This window comes from Eleutherodactylus coqui, chromosome 9 (assembly GCF_035609145.1).
Source record: "Eleutherodactylus coqui strain aEleCoq1 chromosome 9, aEleCoq1.hap1, whole genome shotgun sequence".
NCBI classification, from domain to species: domain Eukaryota; kingdom Metazoa; phylum Chordata; class Amphibia; order Anura; family Eleutherodactylidae; genus Eleutherodactylus; species Eleutherodactylus coqui.
Genome location: NC_089845.1, coordinates 22,136,897 through 22,163,312, shown reverse-complemented (window position 1 = coordinate 22,163,312; position 26,416 = coordinate 22,136,897). Strand labels below are relative to the sequence as shown.

The 26,416-nt window shown below is 41.3% G+C and overlaps 1 protein-coding gene across 1 annotated transcript in view; it reads right to left on the bottom strand.

The window, feature by feature from the left end:
* Nucleotides 1-1,429: 1,429 nt before the first annotated feature.
* The window catches only part of LOC136578756 (cadherin-9-like), a 128,124-nt gene continuing 103,137 nt past the window's right edge, over nucleotides 1,430-26,416 (bottom strand). The window contains exons 6-10 of the mRNA XM_066578925.1: nucleotides 16,548-16,684; nucleotides 15,694-15,815; nucleotides 9,379-9,496; nucleotides 9,038-9,289; nucleotides 1,430-1,911 (exon numbers count right to left, since the gene is read on the bottom strand). Coding sequence (XP_066435022.1) covers nucleotides 1,430-1,911; nucleotides 9,038-9,289; nucleotides 9,379-9,496; nucleotides 15,694-15,815; nucleotides 16,548-16,684 — 1,111 coding nt within the window. The remainder of the gene's footprint in view (nucleotides 1,912-9,037; nucleotides 9,290-9,378; nucleotides 9,497-15,693; nucleotides 15,816-16,547; nucleotides 16,685-26,416) is intronic.

Here is a 26,416-nt window from a genome sequence, read left to right as displayed (position 1 = left end):
TGGCAACATGGAAGACTTGAACAAAGTCGACCTTCAATGCCTTTGACAGTCAATGCTGGCATTCTTTTGTTATCTGATATGCCGAAAGACATGGGAAGAGCTAAGCATAAGTCTAAGCAGGCCGATCCCTGTCCACTTCCAAAAGCACCTACTATGAATACATAACATGAGAACTAGATGATGGAGCAAAGGAAAAGGGTTATCTAGCCTGATGAACCATGTTTTAATTCATATGGATGGTTGAGTGCTTATGCACTTACCTGGGGAAGAAAAAATGGAACCCGGAAGCAATACAGAAAGAAAGCAAGCCGGTAGAAGCAGTGTGATGGTTTGGGCAATGTTCTTCTTGCAAACATGAGTGCTGGTATTCATGAGATTTCTCATTTGACACTTTATACCTACCTAAACATTTCTGTAGACTGACAACACCCATGACAACTTTATTCCCTAATGGCAGTTGACTATTTCAGCAAAACAATGCACCCTACCACATTGCAAAAATTATTAGGGGTGGTTTTAGAAAAATGGCAAAGATCTTAAGGTGTTGACACGGCCTCCAAATATCCAGCCCTCAATCTGAGCATCAGTCTGAGGGGCATGCTGGAAAAATAAGTCTAACCATAAAGGCCACCAAGAGGAACCAACAGAACTTAAAGGATTTCTTGTTAACATTCTCCCGCCAAATACTACAGGCCACCTTCAAAGGCCTTGTGGAGTTTAAGCCTTGAGCTGTTTTGGTAGCACAACGGTGATCTTCAAAATATCAAGCAGGTGGTTGGGAATTTAAGACTAATTAGTGTATATGGTAATACACAATAAATTGTTTTTCAAAATTTCAATACACGACTGTTAATTCTATCCTTCAAATATTACTAACTAGACCAATCTAATACAAAGCCAATACGTTTACGCTCAAAATCATTGGAGTTTCTTCATTTTACACACACAGACACAAACACGCATACACAAAGAATAACCTTAGACATTTTAAAATATAATATTCTTATACAATGTAGCAAACGCTTGTATTACAATTATTTTTTATTCCAAAACAGTACAAAAATATAGCTTTGCTTTTATAAAAAAATAGAACAAACATACAATCACAGATTTTCTAATTCAATAAATAACATTCAAAATATTTTTTCAAATAATTATAATAATGATTGTTTCTTTTTGGTTTAATTTTGAATTATATGCCTACCTTGCATTTATTTTACATTATTTGTGAACTAATGCAAAAGAAACAAAACAAAACCGAATAATCATTAAAGGCACAAAACAGTATTCCAGTATATTCTTATTACTTCTATGCATACTCCTTTACTATGGTAGGAAAATAGTTTGGATTGTATTTAAAATTAGTAACTGTGTGGGATGTAATTTCTACAAGTCTACATAGTTCGTCATCACTAGAAAACATGTTTTATCAGTCACTTTCATCCCCACCATACATATCTGCCAGTTTTTTAAATTGAGGCCCCCAATCATTAAGATATTGATAATCATGATTCTCATCAACCTCAAGGGATTCCAAAGAGCTTAGTGATTCAGCAATAGAGTCATTACCTTCATAAGCATAGGTTGCAAGTGAGTCATATGGAGGAGCAGTTGTTTCAGCATCATTTTCCTTTATTCTCTGTTGGATAAAATCTTCAACATCAACATTTTCCCACAGAGGAACTGTTCTTTGTATATGAAATATAGTGTGAGGGATGATATCTCTTCGAAGTTTATTTTCCTCTCTGGCTTCAGGATTTCTTAGAGCTCCAATATCAAAAGCCTGTGTATCTTCCTCACCTCCTCCCTCATCATTATAGGTCACAACATTGTCTCGCACATCATCCTTTGAAACTATTAATGGTTCTTTTTTTCTGTGTCTCTTTAGAGCTGCAAAAAGGACTACTAATGCTGCAAAGGAAAATAGGAAAAACAGTATTTAAAATTTAGAGAATGCTTATAATAATTTAAGATTTAATTGATCGAACAAATATAAATTATTAAGACATATTCTTGAGCCACACATTAAATATAAAGGATGTAGCTTGTGTCTAATATTTTTCTCCAGAAATATTTTGCATTTCTATCTTACCATCCATATATGCAGTATAAAGTGCTCATTGTGTCTCTTGCAAATGTATTCTTGTTTATATAACAAAAGTTCACATTGAATATGCATATCCTGCATACAATGCTTGCCAATAAACTCCTTTTTTTAGTTTATAACTATGTCATTTTGGCACAGTTTTTCAATTTTTTTCCCCAAAACAAGCAGTAGATACAAAGAGAGAAGTATAAAGCCACATTCATATCTTTGCTGGAAGCTTAATTTGGAGCCTACAGTGCAGATGTGTCACAAAATCCCATTGCACTATATTTTTCTGGATAATATTGGGCAGTGTGTCAGAAGCCATATGGACCCCATTATAGTCAAAGGGGTCTGTTTGATGCAGCTCAAGTCCATCATGTACAGGTTCTAGCACATCCAGTCCGGATGCACATAAATCACATTGGAGGTCTCCAACAGCTGTGAATCTGGCCTAAATTATCCCTTAATATTATTTTTTCCTTAAGAAAACACTCCTGGTTTGGGCTATTTAAAATAAAAATTACACTGTCAAGATCTAGTTTTACTAAGATTTAAAAACAAACAGTGAGTAGCAGTTTCCTCAACCCTTTTCTGATGATGAAAAAACTATATACCCGCCTGTTTTGCTACATAAGCAACTCTGGACTGCTCTTTTTTTCCTTTCTGGGGGGTGCAGGTATGTCAAAATGCATATGACCTCTGGCTAATCCTTGCTCTCAGACTCTGAGATCAGAGAATGGCCATTAAGGTCACGTGGGTAGGTGCATAGTTTTTTTTTTTACCGAGAGAAAAGGGAGCTTTTTACTTATAAGGGAAGAAGAGGGGGATTATTACTGATGGTAGCATAATTACTAATAGAGTCAGACAAGGCAGCATTATTGCTATGCAAGGACATAAAAGGGGGTATTATTACTGATGGGCGCATAAGTAGGCAATTTTTAGAATGGGCATACGGAAACATTATTAATGATGGTGACATACATGGATATTATTACTGATGGAACCATAAGGGGGTATTTTTACTAGATTCATAAAATGGGACAATTTTACAATGTGGAGGTCACTATAAGCAGCATTTACTGTGTCAACCTAATTACTATCTGGAGCACTATGGATGGGCAGATTGTGTAGAGATATGGAAAACATAGAGAGAATTCCAGAAAAGCAAGTGGCCTAAGATGTCTGTGTGCCAGATTCTGCAGAGACAAATTGTGGCAGGGAGTGGTCATCATGGAAGTCTTGGCTTGGATTGAGAAAAGAAGGAAAAGAGAACACCACCAATCACAGACAATATCACCTGTGATCACTGGAGGTAACAGCATTGTGTAGAGCTGCTATCTGACTATTACTTATAGGCAGACTAGTATTGTGAGTGGGTCACTGAGGGACACTATACTCTGAGGATGTCACTAATATGCCCTATTATTGTGAGGGGTAAAAAGGGCATAGATTAGAATAAAAGGGATGTGGCTCACCAAAAACTTGCCACAGCAGAGTTTTGTCTTCTTTTTGTTGTTGAAAATTTGGGAGGTATAATCCGTCTGAGGTCTTTTTTTTCATGAAAAAAATGAATGCATGGCATAAAAAGCCAGGAAAAAGGCTGCAAAAAGAGGCTTTTTTGGGGAATAATTTATAATAGGCTGTACCTTTTGAATATGAACAAGCATTGTCGCTATAGGGGTGGAGGGACATAATTGAACAGCTTTATTATGTAGGCAGTCCTAATCTGTCCCTGTATGAACCTTGGACTATTGCTTGAATGCACTGACTTCATAATATCATCCAGTAAAATCTACTTCAGCTGCTGCACTCCAAGCCTGCCTCCAGACCTTGACATCTCCACTGATTATGTGGGTAAACTGTCAATGATCCCTGGTGATTAACCTGTAAAATCACCTTGATTCTTTGTCCATGATGGTTAAACAATCCCACATTTTTACATAGTTAAAACATTTTTTTTAGATCAATAAGAAAATAAGTTGCCAACCTTCAACCCCTTAGTGACCAAGCCTGTTTGTGCCTTAATGACCAGGCCAAATTTTGAAAATCTGACGTGTCACTTTAACATAGAATAGCTCCATAAAGGTTTTGCATATCCAAGTGATTCTGACATTGTTTTTTCGCCACATATTGTACTTCATTTAGGTGGTGAAAATAGTCGGATATAATTTGTGTATAAATATTAAGCGCCAATATTGGGAAAATTTTGAAAAAAGTATCATTTTTTTCACATTTTCAATTGTAATTAGAGATGAGCGAGCATACTCGTCCGAGCTTGATGCTCATTCGAGTATTAGGGTGCTCGAGATGCTCGTTACTCGAGACGAGCACCATGCGGTACTCGTCTCGATTAAACGAGCACTGACCATTGAATTCAATGGAGCCGGCAATACAGCCGGCTCCATTGAAAGCAATGGTCTGCCAGCGAGCGCGGGATGAATTGTCGGGAAGGGCTTAAATATATAAGCCCTTCCCTGCAATTCATCCAGAAATGTGTAAAAAAAAAATATATATATACTCACCTTGTCCCGGCAGAACGATGTTAGCCCATTGAATTCAATGGAGCCGGCAATACAGCCGGCTCCATTAAAAGCAATGGGCTGCCGGAGATCGCGGGATGAATTGTCGGGAAGGGGTTAAATATATAAGCCCTTCCCTGCAATTCATCCAGAAATGTGTAAAAAAAAAATATATATATATATATACTCACCTGGTCCCCGCAGACGGAGTTCAGCGCGGCCAGCGGCAGTCCTCCTGAACTGCTCTGAACAGCTGTGAGTAGTATTCAGCAGCCACGGATTTAAAATCCCCGCCTGCTGAATGAGCTGCCTCTAATTGGTCACAGCCTGACCAATCAGAGGCAGATTCCACTCACACACCCATTCATGAATTTATGAATGGGTGTGTGACTGCTGCCTCTGATTGGCTCAGCGGGACCAATCAGATGAGAGAACGATCTTTATGCTGACAGTGCGGGGGGGGGGGGGTCTCACTCTTGCCACTATTGTGGCTTAATAGTCGGACCTGGGAACTTGAGATGCAGCCCAACATGTAGCCCCTTGCCTGCCCTATCTGTTTTTGTGTCGTTCCCATCACTTTCTTGAATTTCCCAGGTTTTCACAAATGAAAACCTTAGCGAGCATCGGCAATATACAAAAATGCTCGAGTCGCCCATTGACTTCAATGGGGTTCGTTACTCGAAACGAACTCTCGAGCATCACTGAAAGTTCGACTCGAGTAACGAGCACCCAAGCATTTTGGTGCTCGCTCATCTCTAATTGTAATATATCAAATATGTGCAAACATACTGTACAAACTTTTGCTAAGATATATATTTCCATCTATTTACTTTATTCTGGATGCACATTTGAAAAACTTTTATGTTTTTTTTTAACCATTTAGGAGACATACAAATTTAACATTGCTTTTCAGCATTTTGAGGAACACTTTGTTTTCCTACACCAAGCCAAGATTGCAAAGGCTCATAGGTGTCAGAATGATAGATATCACCACCAATGACCCTATTTTAAAAACTACACCCCTTAATGTATTCACTGAAGGGGGTCAGGAGTATTTTGACCCACAGTTTTTTTCAGGAATTAATTCAATTTAGAGAAAAAGTAAAATTTCATATTTTTGCAAATATGTCATTTTAAAGACATATTTTTTTTCCTATAGTTTACATAAAAAAGAGGATTTACACCCCAAAATGGATCCTCCTGTTTGTCCTGTTTTCAGAAATATATCCATTGTGGCCCTAATCTTATGTCTGGATGCACAACGGGACCCAAAATGCAATGAGTAATCGGTGGCTTTCAGAACATAGATTTTGCTTGAAGTCCTTTTAGGCCCCATAGCACACTTGTAGAGTTCTTGAGTGGCCAAAACCATAGAGAACCCCCACAAATAACCCTATTTTGAAAACTAGACCCGTTAACGAATTTATCTAGGGGTGTACTGCATATTTTGACGCCACAGTTTTTGGCAATTCTGTCATTTTAGAAACAGCTTTTTTTGTACAGCACACATAAGAATGAAGACTTGCACCCCAAAACGGATACCCCTGTTTGTCCTGTTTTCAGAAGTATACCCATTGTGGCCCTAATCTACTTACAGGACACATTGCAAGGCCTTTAATGGAAGGAAAACCCGTTGGATTTCAGAGCAGAACTGAATAAATTCTAGGCCCTATTGCTCACTTGTACGGAATAAAAATTGACTCCCTAAAAATATTCCCCCCCTCCCTTTTTATTCCCCAAATCTTAGATAAAAGAAATAATGTATACTGTGTGGTATTTCCGAAAACAGGGGTAATTACGGGGGCCTGTTTGGGATGGGTACATGGGGCAATAAAACCGGGTACCCCCCCTCCTCTCATGCTTTTTGGGGGGTATTTTTTGACCTCAGTGGCGGGTATGGGGTGTAAAAAGTGGGGCTCCGTGAGTCTTCGTAAGCTTACTGAGGTGCGGCGGTCTCACACAGAAGGCGCTCAACAAGCTGCTCCTGGAACTGCAGGAAGGCAAGCGTTCCCAGGGCTTCTTGTAAAATACGTATTATAGGTAGTGGTCTGAATAACGCCGGGCTCACGCACCGTAGGTGGAATCCGCTTGCGGAGGCCCGCAGTGGATCCCAGCTGTGACCCTGCGTACAGCCACGTAATGTACTGCGCATAACTGCCTACTCACACAGGCGGTCATGCACAGTACACCTTTTTTTGTTTGTATTTCCCGCACCGTCGCTTAGCGATGACACGGGTACCTGCAGCCTGTAAACAACGTAGTTGCATATGGGCTGCGGGTATATCTACGACCATGGAGCACAATGGGCTCTATGTTGCGGATATCCACAGTAAAATAGAGCCTGCTACGTTCTCTTTTCTGTGAGTGGATTGCACAATTTCGACCCACTAATGTGAGCGGAATTGTGTAATCCAATGAGATTGATCTGCGTATTACCGCGGATCAGATGCATGCGGAATCTGTAATTCTTATCCGGTCATGTGTGACCGACCTATGTTAGATCACTACTTTTTTATCACGTGATCGGGGACTGCTCAACAAGGCCACCAGTCACTGCTCCAAGCACTCAGTGACCATTGGTCGCTGGGAGCAAGGAGATATTACATTTCCTGGGCTCCCCGACTCCTGCGCATGTGTCTGGCATTTTTCCGGCAGCCGCATATGCAGAATCCGGGAAGGTTCACAGAGGAGGTTCGCGTCGGGGTTCAAATACGGAGGCCTCTGTTAAAAAGTTTCATCTCCTCTCATCGATCGCATCGGTGAGAGGAGATGAAACTTCAATTTTTTTTAAAAACTTTTATGTGACCGCCATTATCCATTGAATAATGGCGAACACGTGAAATCTCCAGGCTCTTGGCTCAGTTTTGTACCCTGGAGCAGGGAGAATTTAAATTATCCTGGCAATCCACAGCTTTTGCGCATGCCTCCGCCATTTTGGCGACGAGCGTGTGTGCAGAAGCTAGGGTAAGGTCTGCGGATAAATCTGGGGGCCTTATGTACGTACTTTCATCCTCCCTCATGGATATGATCCGTGAGGGGAGATGAAATGTAAGCTTTTTAAACTTTTTTTTTAACTTTTTTTACTTTTTTTTTTTTTACTTTTTTTACACTTTTTTTTTACTTTAAATGATCACTGTTATCCATTGGACAACAGTGACCATGTCTCCGGTGAAATCTACACATGGTAGCCAGGAGCAGAGGGATCTTGAATTTCCCGGGACCCGAGCCCCTCTGTGCACGCGCCCGATGATTGACATCGGGTGCGCATGCACAGAAGGGGACTTCAGGTCCTGGGACACTGGGACACCGCTGAGGATGCAAGGTGAGTATTTTTACCTCCCCTCATGGATCGGATCCATGAGGGGAGGTGAAACTTGTACTTTTTAAAAACTTTTTTGAACTTTTAAAAACTTTTTCGTGATCACCGCTATCCATTGAATAGCGGTGATCATGGGCCTGGGGATCACTTACCGCAGTAACCGGTAACATCTTCTGGTTCCCGGCTGCCTTCAGGAGCCGGGAGCCAGGAGATTTTGAATTTGCCGGGGCTCTCGGCCTTCTGCGCATGCGCGTGACGTCATTCGTCTGGCGCGCATGCGCAGAAAAGCGGCGACAGGTGCCAAAGAACCCCCCTCACTGCAGAGCACCTCGGAGAAGGTGGGTGAGTAATTTCAGCTGCCCTGATGGATCCCATCCAGCAGGGCAGCTGAATCTTTAACTTTTTAAAACTTTTTTCACTTTATCGCGATCGCATTGCCAGGGGGACTGCCAGCAGCCCAGGATGACAGCTCCATGCTGTCAGCTACCTGCGGACACCGACAGCATGGAGCTGTCACGTCCATAGCCCATGTGGCATTATTCCCTGCAGGACACATGTTTTTACGTCCTCAGGGAATAAAGCCCACTTGGGCAGGACATAAAAACACTATGGGCTGGTCACTAAGGGGTTAAGCTTCTTACACACGGGCAAGTGTGATATCAGGCCATAATACTGGGCTTGATATCACACTCGCGAAAGTGTGAGGTACCAGCTGATGCTAGGTGTTTTTGTGTCAAAAATGCCTCCCATCACTTCAGTACAGTTGTGATGCTCCAGTGTACTGGAGGATTGGCAAGTATTGTTTTCAATGGGAAACCTTGTATCGCACACTGTACAATGTGTTTTCCACCTCATTTAAAGCAATAGGTGATATGTTCCCAGGGAACGCCCACAGATAGGACATGCTGCAATTTTTTCCTGCGCCGTGATACAATGCGAGAAAAAAAAATCACTCATGTATATAACCCCGTTCAAACACAGGTAGTTAAAGCCATTAGGGTTTAAAATATATCATTCTTGTTTTAATATACATAAATTAGATATATTTTATGATACATATATACGTCATCTTATTTACACAAGCACAATGTATAGCACAAAATGACTTACTGAGAAGTATGATGATGCAAAGTAAAACCGCAACTAATGCACCAGTGCTCAATCCAGCTGGAAGAAAGAACGCTTCAGCGCTGCACGTCTGCATGTTTCCTCTATTGTCACAGGCACACACCTGTATAGTCAGTGTTTCAGTACTGCTCTGAACTGGATAGTCATTGTCAAAAATAATTATCGGCAATGTATATGCACTAATTGTGTAACGATTATATCTGGTTTTTTTTGTTAAAATACTTGCTGTGTTATCTGAAATTATAAACAAGATGAAAAAGTTGAGAGATATAGAATAAAGAATATAGTTTGAAATATATATGTATATGCTTCAAATACTGTACCTTTATTGTCTACAACTGTAAAATTTGGATTGATGGAAAATTCTGGTACCATTTCATAGAAAAATGTATGCCCCCGTGGAGGTTCATCTTTGTCCACAGCACTTACAGTTTGAATAAGCTGTAAACAAACAAACACTTTACCGAGTGAACTTGCCAAATATCACTTTCATATTTATTGTACTTCTGTGGAGTATAAAGAAAATATGCTTGAGTTGCATCTTGAAAGTGAGAATAACTACTGCAACAGTGTAAAACTATCACTGTATCACTCTCTATAACATCCTATATAAAAGTGATATGTGGATTTTTATAATTCCATTCATAATTTGAATATACTGTATATATACTTTATAACAAGACCAAACAGTTCATATATTGTGGTAGCTGACAAAATACCAGACTCAAAGTCCCGCGGTGTCAGATTTGGGTAGAATTAAGAAGTCATAAAATATATGAATTCCTTTGCAATTATGGTTTTCATTGCCCTAAAATGGAACAGCAAATACAGAAGTCATGGATAAAGATATCTTCCTGTCATTTCTGTATAGCTCCTACACAGAAGTATGGCTCTCCAAGGTAAAATACTATAAAAGCATCTGTGTAGTTTGCTCTTACCTTCCATCTGTCCCCAGCTCTTGATTTTATGATACCAAGAAGTAAAGGATTGATGGGCGAGACTGCAGGAATTTTACTTTCTATTTCACTTGTTCGCCTCTGAATCGTGATCCTTTAGTCTAATGGTTTAATATGAAAATCCCAAGACCTGACACAATTCCCCATGACTGTCTGGAGATAATGCCTGCTAATACCTTACTTGAGTCATACAAACCAATACTGAGTGCTGCTTTGTTGGGTATATTGTTTTTCAGAGAATGGGGTGGGAGGGTCATTTTTGATGGGAGTTGTACCATAGTGTATGACTCTTTCCTGCACTGCAGCTAAAATTTACTGCACTGACAGGTGGTACCAGTAGTAAGGCACCGCTGCATAAAGGGAAACCCACTGCTATGTCAGTGTAAATTGTAATCCTGTATTGTGGGACGCACCCATCTATTGGCTGGCTTCTGTGGTATCGTTCACAATGCAGATTTGGTTGTCTGCAGTCACTCCTCCCCAATCTGGGCTGGGTTGAGTGGGTGACTGCATATACATCTGCAGTGGACAATTTAGGTCCTCTGGTTTATAGTCTGGCTTGCTGCATATTGTTAGAGTCTACGGCTCTGCATCTTATCAGGTAGTGCATTTTTGGCTCTTTTAAAGTGAAATATGTTTTTGTGCTCCCCCTCACGTCTGTGATTTTAATTTACTAGCTACTTTTTACATGATTATTTCTTTTTTCTTATAGGTTTTTAGTGCTTCTTCACTACCTTCTTGTTTAAATGCTTTATTTTTGTTTTATATTGCCACCTTAGTTTTCTCCTAATCCTAACTAGAGATGAGCGAACAGACTTGTTTCGAGTAATTACGCGATCGAGCACCGCGATTTTCGAGTACTTCCGTACTCGGGTGAAAAGATTCGGGGGGCGCCGGGGGGGCGGGGGAGGCGTGGTGGAGCGGGGGGTAGCAGCGGGGAACAGGGGGGAGCCCTCTCTCTCTCCCTCTCCCCCTCACTCCCCGCTGCAACCCCCCACTCACCCACGGCACCCCCCGAATCTTTTCGCCCGAGTACGGAAGTACTCGAAAATCGCGGCGCTCGGGTGAAAAAGGGGCGTGGCCGAGTAGGTTCGCTCATCTCTAATCCTAACTCTTTTATTCCTGTAAGGTATAAACTGCACTCACTGAGTATTTTAGATGCTTTTAAAATTATTACTAACTGTTTTACCAGCCTTAATTAACTAACCCCTCCCACCGCTCCAGCCTCATTTATATTACTTTGTCCCAGATCACTGTTGACACCATCTTCCCCTCTATCTCTCTAGTTGCCCTCCCCCAGACACTAGTTTAAAACACTTTTCCAACCTTCTAGCCAATTTCTCCCCCAGCACAGCTGCAATCTTTACATTGAGAAACAACTCATCCCTAGGATTGAACCTGTAGCCAACAGCAAAGTCTAGAAACTCAAATCCCTTCTTCCTACATCAACTTTTGAAGTCAGTTGTTTACCTTCCTAATCTTCTGTTGTCTTTCTGGTGTGGCACATGGTACAGATAGTATTTAAAGAAATACTATTTTGGAGGTCATTTCCCTAAGCTTACAGCCTTGTTCCCTGAAATATTTTTTAGGACCTCCCACCTGTCTCTAACTTTGTAATTGATGCCAATGTGCCTTCAAGTATTCTATCAACCCAATTAGCAATGTGTCAAACGCAAGCACCAGGAAGACAACACACTGTTTAATGATCCTTGTCCTTGCTACAGATTGGCTTGTATGTTTCCCTGATAATTAAGCTCCCTAATTCTAGCCTGCCCTGTGCTTATCTTCCCTTCCCTAATTAATCAGACATCCCCCTGGTGTTTGGAGAGCATTTTGTGCTGCAGCAGTGCTAACTTTGTAATGGCATTCAAACTTGTTAGGGAGTGCCAGTTCAGGACTAGCCTCTCTGGCACTCTTCCCTATACGCCTCCTTTTATCTGTCACCCAGTGTTAGGTCCAGGAGACCAGGCCATTGTCCGGTCTCCTGATTCTGTTTCTTCCAGCAGTCACAGAGTTACTGCGTCTGGCTCCTTCACTCAGCTTGGGAAGATTTGTAGTCAAGCTTCCTATTTAAACCATTCAGTCTGTACCGATGATGCCTGCTGTTGATGTCATTTCCTTTATGATTGAATGCAAGTTGCTGGCTCACTGGTTTGCTCTTTCTGTCTATGTTATGTTCATTGTGTCTTCCAAACCAGCATATTCTTTATCTCAGTGTGTCCCCAGCTTCTTGTGTGTTTTTGTGCTGGGTCTTGTTTCATCTGTCCTTTCTCTGTGTTTTTTCTGTTCCGGACTGTTTCGGGTTCCTACGTTACATTCACTCCTGCATATCCGCCAAGCATATGACCCTGGATTCCCATTGCCATTAGGCAGGTAGGGACATGTAGGAACCAGGGTCAGGAAAGGTGGCCTGGACCTCTCCACCATCAGGAGTACCTCCAGGACAGGGACACTTCTTCCATCTGAGATCAGGGTAAGACCCATTTTACATTCTTGCGCCGAGTTCTCGCATTTATCCTGACTTCCCCTAGGTGTCAGCTGTCTCCTCTGCTGGGTGGTTCCATTTGGCAGGGAGACACAGTGGATCCACAAAACCCCTAACACCCAGCTAGCTGCCTGATCATTCTGCACTCCCATACTGTGGTAAAAGGACTTAAAAGCTATTGTTTCTCTGTCATCAGCTCAAAGGCTGAAGCATATTATATATTGTTATGTATCTCAGTCAGCTCTGCTGTGAATCTAATCTTTTTCTGTGTAATGCTAGTTGCAGCCAAGATTCACTATGTAACCCAGTGCAAGGAGCAACAGTTGGAATTCACTGTACCCCCTCTCTTCTTTGCTGTAATAAGTATCCCATATAGTTACCTGAGAATGCAGTGTAAGTGGGTACTGGGAGATGCAGGGACATCCCCCATTCCCCTCCTGGTCTGACTGTGTCCCTCTCTTCCTGTATCTCCCCCCCCCTCCCACACACACACTTTTTCCACATGTGACTAGCATAAGTGAAAGTAAATATACTCTACCTGATTTCTTTGCATGATAAAATGATAAGATGAATCAATAAGTGTTAGCTTTTACTAAGCCTGCCTACAGGATATAAAAAGCTCTGTTGTGATGTCAACCTTCTTTCTCCCAGACTCAACATTTGTGCCAACACAGAATAAATCTTTATTCATTCCCTATGTCCCTGGGTATCGCATCGGATGTTAGATCGTATATCAATACTATCATTCACCCTACATCTACCCCAGCATGTGTCTGCTCAATGAGCAGCAAACTCCTTTCCAGGTTGCCATTAGATATCAGTGTTGTATGCTGCACATTTAGATTCAGGATCTGTGTTTCCAAACACACAACATGCTCACATCTCATACAGCAGTATGAACCCTCAGATGGCTGTTCAAGACCTGCATACAAGTCACAAGATGTACACTGGATGGCATTGTCAAAAATCAAGCACATTGTAAATAGGGATCATACAGAAAGGTTAGATAATAGTATTCCATGCTAGTGAAAAATAAAATAGATAAACAGGCAATAGATATAAGTGGCTTTTCTAAAGTCTGAATCTCAAGTCACACACTTAAAAAATATCATGCAAACATGCAGTTATTACTACATAAGTTGGAATTATTAATAATTAATTGACACTTAGAATAAATGATTATGTCAGTTGTGAATCTCTCATATATAGAAGGTACAGACTGAAAATTAAAATGCAAAATTGCTGAACACATTTCAGACATTGCATCCACTTCCAACTGGAATATCTCAGATGATGTTAGACAGTTTTGTGACATGCACAATAGGATTGTTACTTCTTTTAATTTTGGGGGGAATTGAAATTGGTGGTCAGAGACTAAAATGTGATAGAAAAGCTTTGCTCCTATTGAAATCAATGTTGCCTTGTATTACACTTCCAGCTCTGACTGCAATGAGGAGGCAATCATCAATAATAAATGCCAAGAAAAGCCTGTTAACCCCTTTCAACACCATAAATATGCCTAGAATACTCCCCTAATGTAGTCAACGAGTCTTATCTAGTCCACTGTGTTTACGGTCCATTAGACTGTTATAGAGAATGAGAAGAGTCAGACTATTATTAGGCCAGAATGAAAACTGGAAGTTATTAGGATGTTTTGAAATATACATGGGTACATGGAAACCCCAAGAAATGAATCAAAACAAATTAATTAATATATATATATATAGAAACTTAATTTTCACCACAGGTCCTTTTCTGCTGAGACATTTGATTTAAATACATTGAATATAAGGTATAAATGATAAAAGCCAGCAAGTAAAATAAACATGAGCTTACTGAGCTACATATTGGTACAGAAGTAAAGAGCACTCAGCTTATAATGGTTTACAATTTACAGTGAAAGAGGAAAGTAACAGTAGATGAGGATAGAAACTGCTTATATAGTATTGTAATGGAGATTGGGTTATTGCAGGATGTTAGCTTTTCTATTTACCATTAAAAGCTAGTGGGATAAAGTGTTATTTATAAAGTAGTAAGTTTGGGAGTATGCAGAAGGCTGTATATCAGAAGAATGAGCTCTACTTGGCATTTTATAGTGGCACAAAGTGTTCCTGTGATTCTGTGGTACAGAACCTCAGGAGACTGTGTGCACATGGTGTGTAACAGGCCTAACTGCTGTGTGCATGAGGCCTGACACGTATGCTACAGCACGTAGTAAATATAGAAAATGCCAAAAAATAGAAAAAAAGTGTAATTGAAGTGCTAATTAAAATTGGTTTGTCTGCCATGAGAATTCTCCAAAGCAATTCGTACCCTACCTTCGGCTTTTAGCAAGAGTAATATCTATGGTAAAGAATAAGACTTCAAGTCCATAATCTAGCTGAAAAATCTGCTATTAAAATATGCAAGTGAAACACTGCAACGCCCATCAACTTTGAATTTATTTAAATAAATAATCCATAAACTAAATACTCTGCTATATTCACACATTTAATATAGTTGCTTAAGAACTCGTGAGCTTGCATGCTAATGCATTGATTCACACTCAAAAAAACATTATAAGGGTGCTTTCACATACAGCATTTAACCCTTTTCAATCTAATTTGTATCCTGGTTTTCCTAGGGGGCTTACTCTTTTTCTGCCGTTACACAAAGGCACTATCTGCTGGTTAAAGCCAGTACTGCATGAGGTGACACGTTGCATAGGCTCTGACAGCAGAGAGGCAGGCAATATACAGTAAGAGAACCCCGAATGATGTATTCTAACATCAGAGCTGTGCAGCCTTAAATCATAATGTCTTTAGATGTCAGACAGTGGATTGGAAAGGGTTAAAAAAAGAAAAAAAAATCACCACTGCAATTTTTGATAGTTTTTTTTTTAGATAAAGCTAGAAGTCGACCCAGCAGGAAGTAGAAGTCCACCAGAACTGCACAAAAACTGCAGGTGTGATTCCAGCCTGAGGTAAGTTACAGATGGCCATGAGATTACCACATTTTAGTGTCAGTACTTTGGCTGCAACATTTAGACCCCCATAGTCTACTGAATAAAGCTTAAGTCATCATAGATCCAATTGTTGTAAATGTAATGAAGACACTACTTTTACATTTTAAATCCATTTTTCTCAAGCTGAACACAAACACATTAACCAATAAAAAAAGTATAGTTTGTTTTTTAAAACATATTAGTTTGTACTTACCTGACCTGGTTTTGCATTTTCACACACAAATGTCAAATAATGTTCTGAAAATTCTGGTGCATGATCATTAATGTCAAGTATCTTTATATACACGTGAACATATCTGTTGAGCTTTGGATTTTCTTAACAAAATAAATAGATTAAAAACAAGAGTTAATTTAACATACATTGAGATGTTACTTAGAGTTTTATTGAACGTTTATTGTTTATTAGAATGACAAAAATGGTGTTAAAATAATTATAAAAGTAGTTGTAAAAGTAATATTAATAAATATGAACTTTCATTCCTTTAAGATTTTGCAGAAATGATTCTCATTCAGATAATAAATGGGGATTTTCAAATTAATTAGTACTAAATGTGTAAAGCAACACAATTTTATTGCAAGTTTGAAAAATGCAGAAATATCAGTTTATTCATTTTATGTCTATATATTTTTAAATATATATAATATCATAATTTTGTTTGAAAATTATTATCCTTTGTTACTACAAAAAATATACTTGAAAAGAAACATTTACGAACTTGCAAGCTGTTAAGCTCTCACTTGGTATGCTGAACATTAAATATGATAAAAAGTGTCTATTGGACTGCCTAAAGTAAATAATTAATTATTGATAGTTAATTCACAATAAATTATACATACATATGCAATATGAATTTTGAGATTACCAAAACATGAAAATCTTTCTGTAAAGCATTACTAAACTTTCAGGGTATAACTAGAGTATGTGCAGTACTTTGAGTACAATTAAGTAGGCAAGTACTTAGTTTCATTCTCACCATGTGATTTAACACCAGCATAAAAGTATAAATATATATATTTTTCACCTGCAAGTGTTGAAAATCAACTCACGTGTTTCAGTTGCTACTAATGTGATATTTTGCCATGGAGTCATTTCACGATCAAGAGTTTTGGCTAAGGTTACTGAACCATTTCCTGAGTATATATTGAATATTCTCTCCAGGTCTGTGCTACGATCAATACTATATCTGTGTGCAAAGAGAATGTAAATTTAATTAATACAAGAAAACAAAAACATTAAGTCAGTTGTTATTTTGTAATATATTTTAAGATGTCAGGTATCCCTTTTGCTTTGTGCTATTTCTACCTAACTTTAACCTTTGGTACTTCCCCTAACTGCTTATAGACAGTAACTAGGGCAGTGGTCATACATGCATACCAGCATTCCATTCACTTGGAGGATTCAGTGTGCACCATTCTCATGATCATAGTAACATAGTATGTTAGGCTGAATAATGACAATGTCCATCTAGTTCAGCCTGTTACACCCCCCATGCCCCCCCATCCTTGTTGGTCCAGAGGAAGGCGAAAACAAGCCAACGAGCCAATTTAGCTCATTTGAAGGAAAAAATTCCTTCATGGAAGTGTTCCAGCAATCAAATTCCCTACAAGCTATCTTTTATCATGTATCCTGTAGATAGGTGGTAAAGGATTTTTCTGGGATAACCCCTTAAAACAACTAGATTACTTAACATTTAGTGTTATTTCCGCTTTATCAAAGATTTAATTACAATGCATGTGTTAAATATGGTTGTTGTATTGTAACTATAACTTTGAAAATAATAGACAATACTAGTTTATGCCCCTACACAAAACATGAAGATCAACAAAAATATATTAAAAATGAAATATGTTTATTAAGTGTTATCAAAAATAAAGTGGATACTGCAACAAAAATGGAACATCATCTACCTTATAAATAAATAGTAAGATATACTCCCATGTACAATAACCACTATAAACATTGCTGCAAGTACTTTATGCAATATAAAGAATGTCAGGGAATCCCCCTGCTTGCTTGACATGCTGCTTCAACTCTACAACTTGCTGATTGGAGTTCCTGTATCTACTTGTTTGAGCCTTGATCTTGATCTCTACACTATGTTACCTGTACCTTTAGCATTATGGAAGACTAAGTTTCCAAGTAGCCACCCAACTCTTTTCCCGTGAAGGAAAGGGTTCTACTAAACACTATTAAAAGCATCTAAGCTCTGGCAATCTTTGGGGGAGAGCTGCCTGTGATTGGCTGAGCACCTCAGCCAATCACATTCAGCTCTTTCAGCAGGCGGGGATTTTAAATCCCTGACTGCTGCTAGATCAGCACCACAGTGCAGGGAACAGCAGGAGAAGACTCGGCTGAGCCCCGGCAGCTGAAGCAAGGTGAGTATCTATTTTTTTTTTTTTTTTTAAACCACTTTTACTTGATTTTCAGGAAATGGCTTATATTTAAAGCTCTTCCCTTCAATTGCCAGCAGCAGAATCCTCTAACGCATGCGGCAGATGTGTTCTTCATCACCACAGGGGACACAGCAGCGGCTGACAGGTAAGTATTAGAGATGAGCGAGCACCAAAATGCTCGGGTGCTCGTTGCTCGAGTCGAACTTTTCGCGATGCTCGAGAGTTCTTTCCAAGTAATGAACCCCATTGAAGTCATTGGGCGACTCGAGCATTTTTGTATATGACCCATGCTCCGCTAAGGTTTTCATTTGTGAAAATCTGGAAAACCCAAGAAAGTGATGGAAATGACACAGAAACGGATAGGGCAGGTGAGGGGCAACATGCTGGGCTGCATCTCAGGTTTCCAGGTCCCACTATTAAGTCACATTAGTGGCAAGAGTGGGCCTGCCCCCCCCTAACAATTTTTACTTCGTACAAACCCTCATTAGCAAGGCACACCTTAGCTAAGCACCCCACTACCTCCAACCAAGCACAATCAGTGCCCGCGGGACACACCGCTGCCTCTTCTCCTGGGTTACATGCTGCCCAACCCCCCCTCGCATGCGTGCGTGCGCGCGACCCTGCATCCGCAGCGCACACAAAAGTGTCCCTGCGCAGCCTTCAGCTGCCCTCATGCCACACGCTGACTTCATAGCCACACCACCCTCATGTCTATTTATAAGTGCGTCTGCGATGAGGAGGAACCGGAGGCACACACTGCAGAGGGTTGGCAGGGCCAGGTAGCGACCCTCTTTAAAACGGGCGGGGCGATAGCCCACAATGCAGTTGAGAATCAATGAGAAATTGACATTTGATATTCATTCCAATAAAGTGCCAACCTCCGTCAGGAACTGCAAACGTGGGCATGAGTTACATAGCTATGGGGAATCCATGTGCCCACACAGTATTCATTCTGTCTAGGTGTCAGATAGCTCAATTGACACTGCAAGGGGAAAGCCATGTGCACTCTGCCCCCTACCCACGTCAGTCAGTGTCTTTGTGCCGGACAGGTCAAACACCGCGATGGGAAGTCTGTGTGCACCAACAGCATAGGTGGGTCCAACGCAACCCAAGACATGAACAATAAAGAAATCAGAGTGGCCAAACATGGCAGACTTACACTGCGCCGACGACGTAGGCCTCGGACCACAGCTTCAGCAATCGTAGGCATGAAGCGGACTTCAATGCTAGTACACCTGTGAAGGTCTCATTAAATCACTTACGTTTTCTTTCACTGCACCAAAGACTGGATTAGCCAGGAAAAAGTTCCACAGGCCCAACCCTGCACTGTTGCAGTTCTCCGGGGACATAGACCTTGGCCAACAGCTTCAGCAATCGTAGGCAGGAAGCGGACTTCGATGCTAGTACACCTGTGAAGGTCTCAGTAAATCCGTTATGATTTCTTTCACCACTCCAAAGACTGGATTAGCCAGGAAAAAGTTCCACAGGCCCAACCTGGCGCCGTTGCAGTTCCCCCCGGACATAGGCCTCGGCCAACAGCTTCAGCAATCGTAGGCAGGAAGCGGACTCCGATACTAGTACACCTGTGAAGGTCTCAGTAAATCCATTCCGTTTTCTTTCACCGCTCCAAAGACTGGATTAGCCAGGAAAAAGTTCCACGGGCCCAACCTGGCGCCGTTGCAGTTCCACAGGGACATAGGCCTCGGGCAACAGCTTCAGCAATCATAGGAAGGAAGCGGACTTCGATGCTAGTACACCTGTGAAGGTCTCAGTAAATCCGTTATGATTTCTTTCACCACTCCAAAGACTGGATTAGCCAGGAAAAAGTTCCACAGGCCCAACCTGGCGCCGTTGCAGTTCCCCCCGGACAAATGCCTCAGCCAACAGCTTCAGCAATCATAGGCAGGAAACGGACTTCGATGCTAGTACACCTGTGAATGTCTCATTAATGCAGTTATGCTCCTCTCCTGTGGCCCAAACGAGTTTCTCAAAAAACTGTGGTAACACGAGAGAAAGTACATGATGCGCAATGCTGACCCTCTGACCCCAAGCAGGAGGAGGAGGTGGCCTCACAACGCCAAGAATCCATGACCAGGACTCGCTGTAGCCTGTGCTGAAAGGATGTGAGTGGGCCCTTGGCCAGGCTCGGTCCCAGCAAATACCTTTTGGGACCCAAGGTGCTGCGACTGACATAGCAATGGGCAGTCCATGTGCGCACACAGTATTCATTCTGTCTAGGTGTCGGATAGCTGTAGCGACACCGCAAGGGGAAAGGCATCTGCACTATGCACCCTACCCAAGTCAGTCAGTCAGTTACTTTGTGCAGGAAAGGAAAATCACTGCTATGGGTGTGCACCCACAGCATAGGCGAGCCGAAGGAACCCAAAGACAGTAATAAACATGAAGAAATGATAGTGCCCAAACATGCCAGACTTTCACTGTGCCGAGTACGTAGGCCTCTGCACACACCCTCAGCAATCGTGGGCATAGAGCAGACTCCGATGCTAGTGCGGCTGTGAAGGTCTCATCAATGCAGTAACACTCCTCTTCTTTTGCCCAAACCAGTGTCTCAGATAATTGTGGTAACACGGGAGAAAATACATGATGCCCAGTGCTGATCTCCTGACCCCAAGCAGGAGGAGGAGGTGGCATTACAGGCCCAAGACACGATGACCAGGACCCGCAATAGTCTGTGTGGGAAGCACGTTAGTGGGCCCAGGGTAAGGTTCGGTTCCAAGCCTCCGCCTTTGTGACCCAAGGTGCCCTGAGTGACATAGCAACGGGAAATCCGTGTGTCGCAACATAGATAGCTCAACACTGGAAGAGGCAGTCTTTGAGTTCCTTGGCCTAGCCTATGCTGTAAGTGCACAAAGATGGTATTACACAGGAAGAAATCGGAGTGCCCAACCATGGGAGAGTTTCGCCCCGCCAAGCAACTTGGCCTCGGCCAGCAATGCTGGCCTAGTCAGTGTCTGTATTATTTGTGCCACATAGGTAAAACACTGCGATGGGAAGACTTAGTGCACCCATAGTATAGACAGACCGCTGTAACATTCCTGTAGCAAAGGTATAAACAGACCGCAGGAACATTTCTTTAGCAGCAGTATAGGCAGACCCCTGTACCATTTTTGTAGCTGCAGTATAGGCAGACCCCAGTACCATTTATGTAGTGGAAGTATAGGCAGACCCCAGTAACATTTCTCTAGCAGCAGTATACGCAGACCCCTGTAACACTTCTGTAGCTGCAATATCAGCAGACCCCTGTAACATTTATGTAGCAGAAGCATATGCAGACCCCAGCACCATTTTTGTAGCAGCAGTATAGGCTGTGAGGAAGGAGGAGCAGCAGCCAGAGGATTCAGAGTTTCAGCAGTGGACTGCGTAGAAGACTGAGTGCCCGATACATTGCTGGATGCATTTTCTGCCATCCACGACAGGACCTGCTCACACTGCTCTGTTTGCAATAAAGGTCTACCATGTGGACCCATAAATTGTGATATGAAGCTGGGGACCCCAGAAACTTGCCTCTCTCCTAATCCCGCAGCAGCCGGGTGGGATACACCTGGACCAGGAACTCGGCTTGTGCCCACACACTCACTTGGAACTCCACATCCTCGCCCGCGTCCACATCCTCGACCCCTACCCCTCAGCATGGCAGATTACGAATAGAGCAGACACAGACCACTGTAAATAATTAAGGAATTATATGCGTACACTTTCACGCAGAGAGCGGAATCGTAACGCTAACTCCAGGCAGAAAAAAATGGAAGGAAGGCCACAAACAGGCCTAGCAATGCAATAGTGATGCACTAAAACTCCCACCAGGCACCCAGTAAAATGCAGTCGGTCAGAGGTAGTTTTTTTGAAATAGAAGACAGGCTATATACTGTGTATATTACTTTCCCTCTATAAGTACCTGTGTTGACCGTACGCTGAGCGTCAAATTCACTGCAGACACAGGCCGGTGTAAATAATCTTGGAATTATGTGCGTAGACTTTGTCGCTGAGAGCGTTATAGTAAGGCAAACTCCAGGCAGAAAAAAGAAGTCAGGAAGGCCGCAAACAGGCCTAAGTGCAATAGTGATGGACTACAAGTCCCATCAGACAACCTGTAAAATGCACACGGTCACAGGTAGCCCTATGAAGGACCGTTGGGGTTCTTGTACACAGGATCCTACACTACCACTCTCCCTATCTCAGCAACACTGTCCCTATACTATGTAGTACAGACTGCAGCCTGAGAACGCTATAGCTACCAGCAGCCACAACAGTAATGCAGACGGTCAGATGTGGCCCTAAGAAGGACCGTTGGGGTTCTTGTACACAGGATCCTACACTAACACTTTCCCTATAGCAGCACCAGCACTGTCCCTGATCTCTCCCAGTGTGTGACTGTGGCGAGACGCAGGCGGCCCCACTTTAAATACTCGGGGGTCACTTGATCTTGCCAGTCACTCACTGCAGGGGGGTGGGATAGGGCTGGAACGTCACAGGAGGAAGTTGTAATGCCTTCCCTGCGTTTCTATTGGCCAGAAAATGGCGCAAAACTTTCAGGGAAGGAAATGGAATTGACTCGAACATCGCGTGGTGCTCGCCTCGAGTAACGAGCATCAAGCTCAAACGAGTACGCTCGCTCATCTCTAGTAAGTATATTTTTTATTTATTTTTTTTTTTACCCTAAATTTTTTCTTTTTAAGGGAAGGGCTTATATGTAAAGCTCTTCCCTGAAAAACAATTCAGGTGTTCCGGCAGAGCATGTCTTCAATGGAGCCGCTAGCAGCAGCGGCTCCATTGAAGGGAATGCCTACATTTTTTTTTTACACTAAAATTTTTCTTTTTGAGGGAAGAGCTTTTATGTAAATGGCTTCCCTGAAAAAGAATGCAGGGGTGCCGGCAGACCATTGTTTTCAATGGAGCCGCCGGCAGCAGCCGTGGCTCCATTGAAAACAATGCGTGCATTCCCTATGGTGCACGCATGTCCTATCTTTGCAGGCACGCACCTGTAAAGTACGGACATGTGCACACAACATAGGGAATGCATTGTTGCAAATAGAAGCGTGTTTTTGTGCTTGCATATGTACGCACAAAAACACGCTCGTGTGAACCCACCCTAAGTGCCATTAATTCTTTGGTGCAGTACATATGAAAACAGGGGTTTAAATATATTGTATAAGAAAAAACAATTAACAATCATCTTTATTTACATAACATCAACATATTCCGCAGTGCTTTATCAGACATTTTATATAATATAAAACTAATAAATGAACTGAACAGAAAGGGTGAGGGTTCTATCCACAACAGCATACAATCAGTGACTGATAAAGCTGGTACAGAAGGAAATAAGACTCTGCTTACACGGGCTTAGGAGAAAGGGGAAAGCGAAGGTTGGTGAGAGTAGAGGCTGCTAATATAGTGGTTGTAGCTGGGCTACTGTAGGTTGAAGGCATTTTTAAAGATGTGGGTGTTCAAGTTGTTTTGGAAAATTTTCCAAAGTGGTGGAGAGTCTGGTGTGTTGGAGTATCTAGTTCCAAAGTATAGGTGACCTGTGAAAGAAGTCTTGGATGTGGTTATATGAGGAGCGGACTAGGGAGTAGAGAATGAGGTCTTGTCAAGACCAGAGATTACATGTGGAGAGGAGATTAGATCAGAGATATATGTAACAGATTGTGGACAGCCTTGTATGTCATTGATATTAACTTGTTAGCACTTAAAAGGCATAAAATGGCAAAGAGGCAAAATAACTGATATGGGTCTAAAAGTCTAAAGGTATCCATTTACATACTTTTTATATACATACATATATCTATACATTCAGTCAGCCACTTTTAGACACATATCAATTATTTTGCCTCTCTGTCATTGTATGCCTTTTAAGCACTAGCAATGTGCTATCCACCGGTTTAAGATACACTGGCAGAGTCCATATTGTATGTTACATTGTACTTTATGCTTCATTTTATTTAATGTCATACATATGCAAATCTTTTATTCACACTATACATATTTTTTCACACTGCTATTTCATTGACATTTCTCCATCTCATAATTTATATGTTTTAAATTTCTTAAGTACAAATATTTTGCTTATGGTTTATAAACAACCTAGCTGATATACCCAGCTTCACCCAAGTTAATTTGATACAGAAGTTTACATGTTGTTCGCACAGAAAATGTATGAGGTTACACCAAGGTTATGTTAGAGGAACTGAGGAATAAAATATGTATACACATAGATGAGCGATAGATTCTCCTCAGGCCGCATGTACTGTATGTGCACCCCTCCCACTCTCCTCACTTTGGACCTAAAGAATGCTTTCAACAAATTTCACGCTTGTATGACCCTGGAAAGTAACATTACATAGGGGTGGACTTACTTTTGCAGTTAGCATTGAATAATCGAGTTGTCACCACATTACTTTTCCTATTTAGAATCTAAAGAATGGTCATGCCAAATTTCATGCTTGTACAACACCAGGAAGTTAGAGAATTAGATTAGGTAAATTACACAGGGGTGCCAATACTTTTGCAGCTAGCATTGAATAATCTAGTTGTGATCTCTTTACTTTTCCTACTTTGGACCTAAAGAATGCTCCTGCCAACTTTCATGTTTGTACGACACTAGAAAGTTAGAGAATTAGTGGCGAGTCAGTCAGTCAGTGAGGGCTTTCACCGTTATATATGTAGATATATTTTAAGTGCAAGTTCAAAATTCATGTCATTTACTAGTCTTATTCATTTTGATATTTTATGCATCATTTATTACCTGTCTATTTGCCCCAAATACTCACTGATTTTTATTTTGTCTGTTTTCCTGTCCTCTTCCTTTCCTTATACTCCTTTTGATCTGACAAACCAAATGCTTATTCCCTTTTTTGATTACCTTTTATTTTCTGTCTCTATGCTTACCCAGTCCGACTGATGAAGGGGCCTATCCCAAAATGTGTATCTGCTTTGCAGGTTTTATTTAATTAATATAAAAAAAAAAGTTAGATAAACCTATCACTCTATCTGTCAGAATTCATTGGAGAGCAGTGCCGATTTACCAGTTTTGTTTCTTCATTTGATCAGCATAAAAGTGGCACTGAAAGCAGAGTGTCGATTATAAGATTTGTTCTAAGCCAAAGATGTGGACAGAAAAGAAAAGATGTCCAGGGACAGAATCTCGAGGATAACTAACAAAAAGATATCAAGATGAGGATGTGGTGTGCAAGTGGTAGACACTAAATGTTCTTCTCCTTCACTTTCTTCATCTTCTCATTTGGAGGAGAAAGAGGTGTCACGTGGGTGCTGGTGATATAGCAACATAGGTTTAGGATGAAGCAGCAATCACTAATGGAGGCAGAGGTGGCACATTTTTTTTACAAAAATAGCCTTTCTTAATAGTTACATAATAAACAGTATTGCGCTCCATAGGAGGATTCGATTATTTTTAACGTTATGTAATAACTGGCATTAAACTCTAAAAAGTGACTGTAGTATTGAAGTGACAGTTCTCTATATGGGTGGTACTTATAAAATCAAACGCAACTCAAAATATGTGTTCTCATCACTCGGTGACTTGCACCATTCATATACATCACTGCTTTAGCTACTCCTAGCAGCAGCAAGGCACATGACGTTCCTCATAGTTTTCAGAGGGTTTTGCTGCTTCTCATTAATGAGACGTAACTGCTGCATATATAATCATTCTCTATGCCCATAGGCCTCAACCTCAAATGCACCATTGGAGCAGCGTTCTTATCTACTGAACGCATCACGTCTTAAATTTCATGTCATACATCATCATCATCGTACTAACGGTTTCACTCCCACATTACATTACTTGATTCCATGTACACTCTATGCAATGTGCCTAATTGCGCCATTACACATTAATATAAACATATATCAGGTACATTACACATTAGTATAAGCACTCTATATAACATCACATTACACTATGCTATAAACATTACTACTTAGCAATAAGCCCTCGCAGGGCCTTGTGTAACCTACTGGCACCATGTTAACTTCTTATGCTAACACAGTATCATGAGTCAGTAAAACACCCCACACTACCCAGAGATTTTATCTCGTAGGGTACCAGGGGTTGTAGTTTGCTCACACTTACATCTACTAGCAGCGCTGACTCTGTCACTTGAGGCATCTGGTGCTGGTCTTCAGCAGTGCCACTGCTATGCCCAGTAATGCTAGGAGTGGGGATTCCTTTCTTTCTACTCACTGTGGGGTGCTTCAGCCCAGGGATGCAAATTGTCCTTTGTCTCCGCCCCCATGTCCTCAGAGATGTTGGATGGTCTTTTTTACTCCATGACTGCTTCCTCAGCATGGGAAACAGCCCACTACAGCCCCTTGATGGGCGTCAACATGAGACTGAATAATATCTGCATGGATTTTATATGTTCTCTTTGTGTTTTTCCTTATTTTCCACGTCCAGACATGAAAGATCAAGTGTGTTGGCAGAGTTGATAGCAGTGCTGCATTGCAGTGTTGGAGTTCTAGATTGAAATCTATCCAAGGGC